Here is a 13,892-nt window from a genome sequence, read left to right as displayed (position 1 = left end):
ATTTTGAGGAGGGAAGCTTGTTAATAAACAGCGATAAGAAGCTGCAATGCACGTGAGAGGCGGGTGTTATAATTATATAAGCCTGAGCTCACTTTGTAAATTCAAAGAAGGAGCTCTCCGCAGTATTTTCAGCTGATGCGTAAAAACTTGAATGAATTTGATTAAGATGAATACTTTGGGGTCTGAAGCTGTTAAAAAAAAAGAAAACGAAAAAGTCTGATTCCTACATTTTCTTTAAGGTAAGCCACGGCCTTGCCCACTTACTATTCAGCATACTTGTATTACCATTACAATACCTGCTTATGAAATTCAGCTCATTATCATCACAATTACTTGGGATGGATTTTTAAAATATCCCGACTCTAAATTGTTTCTCCTGACAGATCTTTAAAGTTACACATCTGCTCTGAGAATGACGAAAAAAATAATAGCTTTTTAAAATACTATCTTAAAATACTGAGAATGTATAAAATACTTTAGAATAAGTGCGCATTAATTAACGGTTCAGTTTTTTTTTTTTAAATAAATGTTTTTGGCCCTAAATGTGATCTTTACGCACATCCAAACTTGCCCAACATTTCCACGCGTCACACTCAATGCATCCACACCTCTCTAACTCTGACATTTTTTAGGGGGTGTAATCGTTTTAAAGCGTCTCCGCGCTTTGACATATATAACTTCAGCTCTGCGGTTACCGTCAGAACCGCGGATGATTGGCTTAGGTGGAACTGCAGGAGAGGGGATACACGATTCGTTCTAGCCTTTTGGTGCGCACACGTTTTGTCTTTTTTTTAATCTTCCAGGATAACAAACACTTCTGCCAGCCACACCACATGGATTCTCTGTGTGACTAAAAGATTGTGCATCCATTACAGTTAATTTAAGCACAAAAACAACAGATTAGACATCAGCCATTTAAAGAATTAATATTTATTTAACTGTCCCCCCTCCCAAATATTGATTAGGAACTTAACTTTTAACTCTAATAATTGTCAGGTAGGTATTTCAGAATTTCCTCCCACTTTGAATATTTTCCTTATACCCCCCTGATGAAATGTATTTCCACAGAAAAACTTTACTCTTTTCACGTAGCAGGGCAATTTCTCGCTTTCTGTAAACAAATCGAAACAGAGGGATGCATTTAGCTTTTCTGATAAAGAAAGAGAAGTGAAAATACAAAGCAGGCTCCGCCATGTCACGACTGAATGCCCATGTTACCCCCCCCCTAAAGCCTCCTCTGCGTCCAGCAGCTGCTCTACTGAGGTGTCCTTGAGCAAGACGCACGCACGTGTGCTCTCTGACCTGTAGCCGATGACATTTATCATAAGAACTTCACCTGTGCGTAAAAAGAGCAGCTCCTTACACAAAAAACCTGTACAGCTTTTACTGTTTTACTCAGATTCCGCTTTAGTCATGCTTTGTTTCCCCTATGAGTCCCTCTCTCGTTGTCTGACCCCTGCCCCTCGGCTTGCCTTCAAACACTGGGGGACAGCGAAGCGTCTCTCACAAAAGCAGCAGAGCCAAAACAATGCAGGCCGGCACGCAGACTTCCCATCCCAATTGGAAAGCCACACCAGTTTGTCATCTAATAAGCATCAAATCAAATGAAATATGCATTTACCTTTTATGTGTAACACATAAAAGGAAATATGCGCAAACAAGAAAACCCTAAATGCATATTTTTTATATATTATTTGGGTATTGTTTATTCCATGCAATTTTTTTAGAATGTCAATATAAAAAGCACGTTTAAAAATTTTGTTTCCCATAAAAAATATGATCTGCATGTTTTTTTAACATAATATAATTGTGTTTTAAAGTGTTAATTGGCTGAAAGAAATAGCCTCCTCTGCGTAAAAATAAATAATAAAACACAACTAAAAAAAACAATAAAAGTTTTATGTTCTTTGTGTGAAGTGTTGGGCATGCGCGTTTTCTCTGCAGACTTAGTGGTTTGCGGATGCATGTGTCATGCAAATGAAGGAAATTAGGAGTTTCTAAACTTACTGTGCATTGCTGCAAACGGGTCGTGCTTACAGTGAATCTCCATCGGTAAAATTGGGCTGAGGGCGTGGGGGGATGCAGTAGAGGGGGTCAAAAAAACAGTCGATTCAACTGGCCACAATAGTTTATACAGAAAGACAGTGAGCTGCAGCCTGTGGGAAGAGCTCCTTTTAAATAGATTTTTTAAATTTAAAAATGTGGACTCAGTGAGTCTGTGACCAAAAAAATGAAAAACATATTCAATTTATGAAAATAATTCATGGGAAGGAGGAGAAAGGAGCTCAGAGTTGGGTCCACTTTTCATGGGACAGGACAGCGGGTCTTTTCTGGTGTCTCCTAAACCAGAGGAGGGAAACGACAGCGGCGGCGCTCATTCCTTAAGCACGTCATGCGCCAAAACGTCCAAAATGAAAGTTTTTCACAAGAGAACCCCAGTTTTTTTCTTTAAAAAAACGATAAATAAAACAGCCAGTGCAAGGCAGACAAAGTAGCCTCCCCTCCTTTTTGTCGTTGATCCACTGGCCGTGACCCCTGAACTACACCGATGGAGGTTGACCCAGTCCTCCTAGTCCGTTTAGAAATATATTTTAAAAAACACGCAATAAAAAAGGACAAATAGAAAAAAAGCTTTAGTTACAGATCCATGGTAAGGTACTTCTCACTTGACGTTTCTTCTGATCGAAGCGTCCTTGTTCTTACACTTGGTCATCCCCCATCAATAAAGCGACTGAGAGCGGTTTGGCGCACACATCCTTGAATGTCAGAGCCCAGTATGGGGAAAAAGCAGAAAAAATGTACAGCAAAAAATAAATTAAAAAACGCTTTCTAATTAACACTAAACTGCCGGAGATACTTTCTAAACTGTAAGAACCAAAGGGAGCCCCCCTTTATTTGGTCACAGCATCTACTTCTCCTCCTGAGTTGGACTCCTGCTCGTAGAGAGTTTGGAGATGTTTTTTCTCGCGCTAGAAAAAAAAAGAAAGAAAACAGTCCAGTCCAAATGTGAAAGGTGCTTTTTCTTCCCAGTGAACACCAAAAAGTCAGCTGCGGAAGTGCGCCAAAGCAAGCCTCCCCAGCTATGCAATGAAAAGCTGCCTCCGCGGTGGAGCACGGAGCGTTTCAGGACCTGCTCTCGTGCGGACAGCGCCCGCGCTTCCAACCCCTAGCCCAAGCGCGCCGGCCAGCTGCCCGTCACTCATGCAGGAGGCAGCCAATCATAGGGCGAGAGCGCCCGCTACGTCACCACCAGCCCCAGGTAGATGGGGAGGGGGAAGGCAGAGATTGGTCGAAGGGAATCCCGTGAGCCAATGACGCCTCGCACACATTGTGCGTCCACCAATGAGGAAGATCGGAGCGCCGACGCTTGGCTCTGGGAGTATATAATCATATATTTAATTTCAATTAACCTAGTATAAAAACCCAACGCCTTTATAGGCTTTTGCGCTCAATTTATTCATGTGAATGCTAAATGGATAATTAATTAAGTCTTACTAAAATTAGTCTTAGTTGCAGTAAGCATTTAGAAATGAGGGAATAAAGAAGTCTAAACGCAACTGTACTTCAGTCTCAGACTACTGTTCTAAAAAAAAGCACACACAAAAAATAAAACAATTTAAAATAATAATAAATGACAAATTTAAATCAAGTTGGTTTAAAGTTATTTTTCGTCAGAAATTGTAGGCCTCTCGGAGGTAAAACTGTTAAATTTTTGCCCTAAATTATTTCTCCATCTCCCTTCTCCCTAAAACCCGTTATTATAAATATTTAGCTTGGAGGGAAATTGAAGAAAAACGCATGAAACATGTATTTCCTCTCATTATCTAATTGACTGCGGATTCGAGCGCATGTGGTTTTTAATGAAATGCAACTTCTGCTCTCACACTACAAACTGAGAGAAGGAGGAGGAGGGAGAGGGGGTCAATACATATTTGTCCCACCTGATTTGAGAGAGCCTGTAAAAGCTTTACCTCTGCAATATCGGCCTCACAAATCGCCTAAAGCGTGAGGCGAATTAAAATACGTTATTTCTCTTCCTGAACATCTTTGATGGTTTCAAGTTCATACATCTGAGCATTTACCCAGTTCTTCCTCTACATTCATTTTCATTCTGACAATATTGGCTTGATTTACGCACCAGAAGGCTAAACATCTACATTGAAAACACAGTTCAGGACCTAATTGACTTTTATTTACTATGTCTTTTAAATTTAAGACAATCTTGTGTTTAAATCTGTTTGGAACACTGATTGTGAGGCCTAAATAAACCAAAAGTAACAAAAGAGACCTGCATTTTTTCCTCAAAATGTGACACGGAAAAACTCCAGGGTTATTATTGTATTTTATGTTTTTTGGAGGACTTTTTGGGTGTAAGTTTTCTAACCACTAGGGGGCGTTCCGCCTTGAACGACACATCTATGCACAAAGAAACACTTACAGAATGCATAGGCTACTCAATTAACCCCCAAAAAATACAAGTCCAAAGGGAAGTCGCCATAATGACAACCATTTGACCCCGGAAACGTGTTCTTCCGCATCAAACTGCGCACTAAATTTGCTTTGACGTGTAATTGATTTCCCGTCTCTGTTCTTTTATCCACTGCCAGTTACAAACAGCCCCTGTAGAATTCTCGTTCATATTTTTGCACCAAGGTAAACAAATTGCAAAACTAAAAATACTTTGATTATGACTTGATTTGATGTTTTTCAATAAAAGATGAAAACGTAAAGAGGAAAATGAGAAAAAGGTGAAGAGACGGAATGTTTCTGAGAGATTTAAGCGTAGAAAACACATGTAAGAAGAAAAACAATAACAGAGAAAATTTTCTTTTCAAAAACAGGATATTGTGTTTTCACTGTATTTTAATTAAATATATTTTTCAAATTAAAAGACAAAATCGACATGTTTTGTATTCTTTCCAGCCAGAGTTGTTGTTGTGACATCCACACTCTTACAGAAACAAACTGCCGCTGTTGTCTCCTCGATTTGCAAATTAAATACATAAGCAATTAAAAAAATCCAAACACGATCAATCATGTATACAAATTGTTGTTGCTTTAGGGTTGGAAATTTGGAGAAAACTTCCATCAGGGTAGGAGGACTTTAATCCGGGGATCCAAATTCATTACCATATTTCATTACCTCTTCAGAGACGGGAATTGGAGGACGGGAGGTGGAGCTGCTCCTGCTGAAGACGGGCAGAGTGTTTGTACTTTTTAAAACATTAGTAAGAATGTTGCGTTGCGATAATCACGCGGAGGCAATTGGAAAGCAGCACTGTTGTTTAGATGCCTCCCTCCCATCTACTTCTTCTGCTCCTCCATCCCACCATCCACCATGACGGCTTTGGCTGTTTTGCTTTTTCCGCCCGAGCCACGAAACGAAAAAGCAATGAAAAATTAATAGCGCATGTTAACTCCAGCGGCTCGTTTATTACACGCCCGCTGACTGTAAACATAATGAGAAACTCCCGTATCTCTTCTTAAGTTTTCATTCGCCTCCAAAATGTCGAAGTCACAACTAATAAATAAAATGTATGGACTCGAGAGGTGGAGCGGCAAGCGCATCCTCAGGCCTCTGACGCAGAGTGTCTGACAGGTGCAACAGCTAAGGGGCCTCATGCCCGTCCCTATCCCTGTGTTAGAAGAAGGAGAGCCTGAGGTCAAGGTGAGAGTCACGTGAGGCCTTCCTGCCCTCCCCTCTTTCACCTCATAAATCTTTTACTGCTTGAAACTGCGCAAGCATCACCTGCTTAAGAGACAACACTCAAACACTCAAACTCTGATATTTCCCGAGAAACCTGTATGGGATCAAAGTTAGTGCTGTTTTATGGATTTAAAGAGTTGTCTATTTCAATATATATATATATATATATATATATATATATATATATATATATATATATATATATATATATATATATATATATATATATATATATATATATATATATATATATATATATATATATATATATATATATATATATATATATATATATATATATATATATGAAATAGACAACTCTTTATACCCATAAGATTCATAACATTTTTCTCAGTGAGTCGGAGAATGGAACCCACAGATTATATAAAATCGGGTCGCTTTTACGCACGGCAGTCCTGCGCGTCGACAGCAGCGTCGACCCGATTGGATGGGTGTGTGCTTCTCTTTTGTATCCCAGGCACGTTTCCAGCCAAATCAAATGGAGAGGCTGTAGTTTCAGGGCCTGGGCCCCCAAGACCTTACAGGAAGAGGAGGACCTCCTTAAAATTTCTGATTTCCTCAGTGGTTAAAACGCTATTATCAAATCTTCCCAAATCCCGTTGGTTTTCCTTTTTTTTAATCAGGTAAGGCCACCTCCAAAAAAAAAAAAAGAAAAAAGTCGTTATTTTGTCCTGAAGTCCTCTGACGATAATACCTTTTCTGTCATGAAATGAAAACTTGGCGTCATACATGTGTATCTTACTTAAAATTATCTTACCTAATCAATGGTGCGGGCATGTAAATAGAGTTCCAATCTGTCTTTGACATCTCAGTAAATTTTGTCATGACAAAACAATTTTTGGTCCACATTTCTTTGCTTTTGTTTTTTAAGAGTACTACATTTCCCATTCAAAGTGGCCGATCACCTGCCCGCAGTTTCTTAATGACGAAAGACGTTTTCATCAATGCAGAAACAGCATGCAGCAACATGAAATGATGTGAAATCCATTGGGTGCCATAACAAGGTCGATGGCCTGATCTGCCGCTGTACCATATCCTGCTGTTTTATGAATAGGATATGGAAGATTAACCTGTTGAATAGGGATTGAGCCCAGCTCACTTTTTAGCTGCAACCTCGACTGATCCACAACAAAACCGACAAGACCCGGAAATGTACGTGGCATTTCTCTTATTTTTTAATAGTTATACTTAAACTAAGTTCAGGCGACAACAACAACTTACAAAAGTTAAAACTTTAAGGCATGATCAACTTTTAAAATTCCGTTTTACAGTGAAATAAACTACATTTTAAACGCTTACAAACTTTTTGGAAGTTTTTTCAAACTCCAGCATCGTTTTCTGAATTTTACAAGCCTTTTCAAAAACAAACTAACACAAAAAATCTAAAGTTTTAAGACGCTTAAACAACAAAATCACTTGTAAATTTTGAAGTTAAGTGTGGAAAAAAGGTGAAAGGAAAAACTTTTATCAACAAAAAATCACGCAGCAACTTGTGGAATTAGAAGTTACACTAAGTGGGACCCTACCTGCTCTCCCCAGACGCAGTGCCGGACTCTTGCCCCCCTGGTCCATGCTACCCGGTTAGAAGAGGGGGAGGCGATGGAGGGGCAAAAAAGGAAAAGAACAAAAACTTTTCCCCTGCCCCCCTTTTCTTCACTTCTATCTCTGTCACTTTCCCCTCTCCTTTTTTTTCTCGTCCTACAGTACTTTGGAGGCGACTTGTAGGTTGAAATAATTCGACCCTTCCGCTTCCTATTGCACTCCCTGCAAGTGCTCAGTCAGCTGCAACTAAACGCTTTAGGCGGAAAAAAAGGTTTGGGGGGGAAGCGTGAAATGATCACGCCGCGTAAAAGAGCTGCGCTCTCAATGTGCGCTCATGTCCCGCGTCTGCACGAGCTCTCACACATGGATGCAGAGCGCATGCACGTCTCTACACGCGTTTCTGTGCACGCGCCGGGCCACGCATTCACATTGGGTACAACTCCACCCTTCCCCGCAGGGCCGCGCCCCCCTAAGTCGCATCTGTTACCAAGTTCCACTTTGCTAAACTTTCCCGCCCCAGCTCCACTCTCCTTCTATCTGTCGTTCCGTCTTTTCTGTCAGATTCATTTCTGCAGACGCACACTCCGTTGACTGTAAAGGGGATTGCTCCAGCGGGGGCGCGTGCACGTAACGTAAGAAAATGACTAGAGTGGATTTATGTTCGGTTTCCTGTAGGACACTTAAACAGAGTTTCTCCAGACTTTCAAGCTTCCTTGCCAGTGAACACCTGTTACGCGGGCGCACTTTACGCATTACGCGCGAAGTGTGGCGCGTGTGGTGTGCAGGTGCAGCACATCTAACTGAACTGCAGCCTCAGTCTCACTGCTAAGATGGATAACGCAAACGTTCCTGACTGCGTGCATAGACTCTTTACAACACGGATACGCTCTTTAGCCCAGACTGTTTTTGGAAACACTCATGAACGCAAAAGCTTCAATTTAACAAAACATTTCCACTCACATTGATTCGTGTCTTCCATTGGTTTTGTCATTGGTAACTTTTTTTTATCAGTTGAAACAGTGGCACGAACCGTGTCTGTGCCTCATTTTACAGTTCCGCTATTACAGTACGTTTTCTGCATAAAATAACTCCAAACAGCGAGAAAAAAGCATGAGGATCTAAACAGGAAGCGTCTTACTTTTTTAAAATATATCCTCCACAAATCAACTAAAAGTTATTTTTTTAAATCATTACCAAATCGATGAAAAATTAACCCTAAAATCACATTTGCTTGCAGTTTTGCGTACAAAACGGTTCCAACATGAGCCCGTTTTCAGCAGAAAAGGCTGCCTTAATTTTTAGAATTTGTTTTAAGAGAATTCAAGCATTTTGAGGCCAAACCAAAAGAAATAAACGTTTTTTTTAAGGACAACAAACTATTTTCTTTTTGCTAAAAACGACCAACTCGTTTCTTTTCTTAAAGAAAAATAGGCATGTTTTTAGAAGAATGAAAAAAATGGATGGGCGTCGCATTTAATTTTCTCCTTAAACAAATAAATACTTAAAACAAGAGAAAAGTTTAAAAACAACAATTAAATTAATCACGAACTGTAAGTAAATATATCAATTATGGAAATGTGTTTTTATTTTCCCTCTCTCAGTAGTTTTTGTCTCCTGACTGGTGCAGACGGCCTCAGGTCTCAAGGTTCACCCTGAGCCTTGAGACAATTGAGTGCAGAACAAAGAGGGAGACAGCGACCCATTTTGCTCCGCTTGTCGTCTCGCGCTGTTACACTACGACCCTGACCTCCAGCTCGCGCCCAAAACAGCTAAAACACCAACAGCCACAAGACAACAAACCAACGACAGCTTTGAACGAGGAATCTTCCAGCGGTTTATCAATTAAAAGCCTTTATTCGAGGGAAAACAATAATTTATGCTGCCCTATGGGTGCTGTGGGAGATTTGTGTGAGCGCATGAGTAAAAGTGTTGGCCTTTTCACATGTGGGCGGAAAAAGTTGATCCATTGAGGGGAACAGTTTTAACACAGCAGCATAATAATCCATGTTTGTTTAACAGTTTACAGTGACCGCAGCAGAAATCCTTTTCTCTTCATGAACCCACGTGGAGCATATTCATATGTTTGGGTTGCTTTATAAAAATAGATATTATACTATAATGGAAAATTGGAAAACAGTTTTATTTATTTTACCAAAGAATTTCCATATTTTAGAAATGTTTGTGGAGTTACAAATTAATGTTTTTGCAATAACAAATGTAATGTTTCACATAATATTTATTTTTCATAACATATTTCATTAACTTATAATTACAGGATAAAATACAATCTTTATAAATATATTTCTTGTTGTTTTTTTAATAACTTTTATAACTAAATATTTTTTACTTTCATGTCTCCTTCCAAATCCCTTCAAAGGATTCGCCATAGTTTAGATATTAATCAGCACTTGTTTGTTTATTTATCCCCGTACTAATTAATGTAATCATTATGAAGGCTGTTGGATCGTTGACCCGAACTCTGACCGAGCGGAACCGGAAAGAATTGCATTGATGCGCCAGACAGCAGAAGTGAAGGGGCGATTAGAACAATAAGAAAGCTAGTAAATACAGGAGGAAACGCTTCGTTGCACTTTGGCTTTACGCAGAGCGCCTGACCTGCAGTTTGCATCTTATTTATTTCTTTATTTTAAATAGGGGCTGCATAGGTTTCAGTTACAAGTACTATAGATTTATAGATTTTAAAAAAGAAAGTCTTTATCTCGTCAGTTTGGTTTAGGTCAGCAGCAGAATGAAGTTGGAAATCTACTTATTCTCCTAAAGGATCCACATAATATCGTGCCTTTATAATTATTACATTACAATGGATTACTGAGGCAGTGAGTTTATTCTTGTGGAGGATTCACTGTAAAACTATCATGTAAATTTGAATACTTATAATTTTAATGTAGTGGTGCACGATTCATTTTTAATGTAAATGTAAGGTAAAACCCTTAAGTCTGCTGTTAAGTCATTTAAGTGTAAAAACATCCTCATTTTCCTTCTTTTGTGATGTAGGAAATGAGAAAAGAACACCAACCGTCACAGTCAGCAGGTCTGTTACTTTTACGTTCACTTTGGAGAGAGAACATTTAAGAGTTTCTAAGAATTTTTTTTGGATAATTTCAAGTCTTATTTTCCCTAATTTTCTCAAAGTTCTTTTTTTTTCTTCTTTTTTTTAAGACATGCTGTAATTTAGTGCATAAGTGCATAACTGATTCATTTCTGTATATAAGAAACTTTGCGATTCCAGAAGTATACTTTTATTTTTGTCTAAAGACCCATTTTATGGTATTAAATCTTACATTTTTTGACCATAAGGCAGAAGACCTCATTATCACAAAGGCAGGGATGCCCAGTTTGGTTTAGTCTGTTTAGTGGCAACCATCTATTATTTTATAACTGATTTTATGTTTTGTACATAGATGAAATTGAATCACCACAACCTTACTCTTGTGCATTTTTTTAACTTTCGAGGTTCCAGGGCAGATCAGGCTTACTTTTCCATCTCTGATATTTAATTCCGGGCTGCACTTCAAAGTGGGGACACAAGGCTTCCTGTCTGCAAGCCCAATATCTGGATGCAGTTTCGCCTACAGAGGCTACAAGTAGGCTTAAGGGGATCCAGGGTGGCTGGAGAAATTGGGACACATTATTTGTCCATGAAACGTTACGTGACACAACATGACACCGGGCCTTTTGTATGTAAAGGTAAACATTTCAGCGTGACGACTGGACAAGAGTGAACAAGGTTCCTGTCAATGTGGTTTTCTACTCACTGCTGGAAAAGAGGTGTTGCAAAATTGTGCTGCGATGAGTTGTGTATGCGGGACTTTGTATGTGTATGTGTATGTGCGTGCATGCGTGTGTATAGAGCTTCTGCTCACAGATTTAATCTTCACAGAGTCGGGTCACTCGGTCCGGTCTGAAAGGATGTTGTCAGGGTTGTTCTCTTGTTTTTCACCTGCAGGAAACATCAGCAGACTATTGATACCAAAGCTTCACAGTGAAGAATATATTATCCATAGAACTCGTTCAGAATCATTTTCAGCAGATAATGCATGCATACATGTGAGAGGCCCCACTGCAGTTTAGAGGAGTAGACACATGGGAGGATGTGGAGGTGGGTGCCAGGCACTCATGGTAAGAAAGTAAGTAAGTAAGTAAATCTGTATTTATATAGCACTTTTCTCAGAGAGCTACTCACAAAGTGCTTCACAATGTTAAAACAATATAAAATCAGTAGTGAGACCCAAATAAACAAACACAGGCATATTACAAACAAACACGCAGAAGTGAACACAAGTAAAAGTCAGCTAAAAGCTCTCCTAAATAAAAACGTCTTCACTTGAGCTTTAAAACACTCGACTGAGTCAATCTGGCGCAGAGATGGCGGGGGGGGGGGGTCGTTCCAAAGTCGGGGAGCGACTGCCTGAAAGGTGAGGTCTAACCTAGTTTTAAAACAAGTTTTTGGAACATTTTTTTTATCAGTGGACCTCAAGGAACGTGCAGGAGTGTAGGGAGTTAAAAGGTCAGAAATATAGTTCAAGGTTTGTCCATGCAAGACTCTAAAAACTAAAATCAAAATCTTAAAATCTATTCTAAATTTAAGCCAATGTAGCGATAAAAGCAGAGGGGTGGCATGAGTGCACTTATTGGTTCCACTCAAAAGCCTTGCAGCAGAGTTCTGGACCAATAGCAGACTTTTAAGAGACTTTTTGTTAAAACAAGTAAAAAGAGAATTGCAGTAGTCTAAACGAGAGGAGATAAAATCATTGTCTTCAGTTTAGCCACATTCCTCAGGTGATAAAAGCAGTTTTTGACCAAGAGCTTGGAGTGAGAGTCAAGAGATATAGCTTTGTCAAACCAGACACCAAGATCCCTGAGACTGGGACAGAAGAGCTCAGTAAACCAAGGTGTCTTTTGATGGAGGGAATTTTGTCATCAGAAGCAAAGATTATTGTCTCTGTCTTATTAGGGTTCAGGAGTAAATTGTTGTCATTTAACCAAACTCTAATGCTGGCCAAGCAGTCTAGTAGATTTTCCAAAGGAGCAATAAAGTTGAATGTCATCAGCGTAAAAATGATAAGAAATATTCGAAAATTCGAGTATTTGAGTGTCCCAATGGGAATCATGTAGAGTGAATAGAATGTGTACCAACACAGAACCTTGGGGAACGCTACTAGACAGGATTTTTGCTTCTGAAGATAGACAGTCAACACAGACCTTGTAAGATCTACCACTGAAATAGGAAACAAACCAGCTTAGGACGGAACCAGATAAACTGTAGTCGTTATGAAGACTTTCAATCATAATTTCATGGTTTACAGTATCAAATGCAGATTTCAGGTCTAAAAGAAAGAGAACAGTGTATTGACCAGAATTTACCGCCATGAACACATGGTTGGAAACTTTTAAAAGAGCCATTTCAGTTAAGTGGTTCTTTTTAAAGCCAGATTGGAAAACGGGGGAAGACTCTTTGTAGGTTGTGTTCTGGATTCTCTCTGTGCAGATGGTTACGTGACAGCTAAAGTCCTTGGGAGCCGTGGAGACCACTGACCAGGCAGATACTGCCCCCTCCTCTCTACATTTACATATTCATCCATACATTGTATAGAGTGGTATGAGAAAGTTTGGGCACCCCTGATTATTTTCAAGATTCTTCTTCATAAATCATTGGTTGTTTGGATCTTCATGTTCAGTTAAATATATCATATAGCAGATGAACACAATGATATTTGAGAAGTGAAATGAAGTTTATTGGATTTAAAGAAACTGCAATAATTACTTAAACAAAAATAGGCAGGTGCGTAAATTTGGCCACCCCAACAGAAACATGCCATCAATATTCAGTAGCTCCTCAATTTTGCAGAAATGACTGCCTCTAATCCCTTTCTATAGCTTCCAATAAGGGCCTGGATTCTGGTTGAATGTATTTTGGACCATTCCTCTTTGCAGAACATCTCCAGTGCAGTCAGATTTGATGCCTTCCGAGCAAAGACAGCCCGCTTTAAATCAAACCACAGATATTCAATAATATTCAGGTCTGGGGACTGAGATTGCCTTTCAAGATGCCTTTGTAGAATTAGAGCAGTGGTTAGGGTCATTGTCTTTTTGAAGTATCCAGCCGCGGTGCAACTTCAACAGATTCTTGAACATTGTTTGGAAGAATCTGCTGATACTGACTGGAATCCATGTCACCTTCAACTTTGACAAGATTTCCAGTACTTGCTCTGGCCACACAGCCCCAAAGCATGATGGAACCGCCACCAAATTTGACTGTGGGTAGTAAGTGTTTGTCTTGGAATGCCTTGTTCTTTGCATACCACCCCTTGTTATGTCCAAATAACTCCATTTTAGTTTCATCAGTCCACATCAGCTTGTTCCAAAATTAAGCTGGCTTATTCAAATGTGCTTTAGTATACCTCAAGCGACTCTGTTTGTGGCTTGTGCGCAGAAAAGGCTTCTTCCGCATTACTCTTCCATACAGCATCTCCTTGTGCAAAGTGCGTTGAATGTTTGAACGATGCATAGAGTGACACCATCTGCAGCCAGATCACGTTGTAGATCTTTAGAGCTGGTCTGTGGGTTGAGTTTGATTGTTCTCACCATCCTTTGCCTCTGC

At 39.5% G+C, this 13,892-nt stretch overlaps 1 protein-coding gene across 8 annotated transcripts in view; it reads right to left on the bottom strand.

Annotated features, from left to right (window-relative positions):
- The window catches only part of LOC101169910 (paired box protein Pax-5), a 56,672-nt gene extending 49,172 nt beyond the window's left edge, over positions 1-7,500 (bottom strand). For 4 of the 8 annotated variants that reach the window (XM_023956470.2, XM_023956476.2, XM_078943960.1 and 1 more), the window contains exon 1: positions 7,255-7,500. In XM_023956470.2, the coding sequence (XP_023812238.1) occupies positions 7,255-7,300 (46 nt within the window). In that variant the 5' untranslated portion in view covers positions 7,301-7,500. Of the gene's footprint in view, positions 1-2,007; positions 3,168-7,254 lie in introns of those variants that run through there. The other 4 variants (XM_023956477.2, XM_078943962.1, XM_078943964.1 and 1 more) reach the window with 3 other exon arrangements.
- Between the last annotated feature and the right edge of the window lie 6,392 nt (positions 7,501-13,892).

This window comes from Oryzias latipes, assembly GCF_053564925.1.
Source record: "Oryzias latipes strain Hd-rR chromosome 1 unlocalized genomic scaffold, Olatipes_Hd-rR_3.1 chr1_Y".
NCBI classification, from domain to species: Eukaryota; Metazoa; Chordata; class Actinopteri; order Beloniformes; family Adrianichthyidae; genus Oryzias; species Oryzias latipes.
The sequence above is the reverse complement of the archived record's forward strand: the minus strand, read 5'-3'. Positions and strand labels throughout refer to the sequence as shown.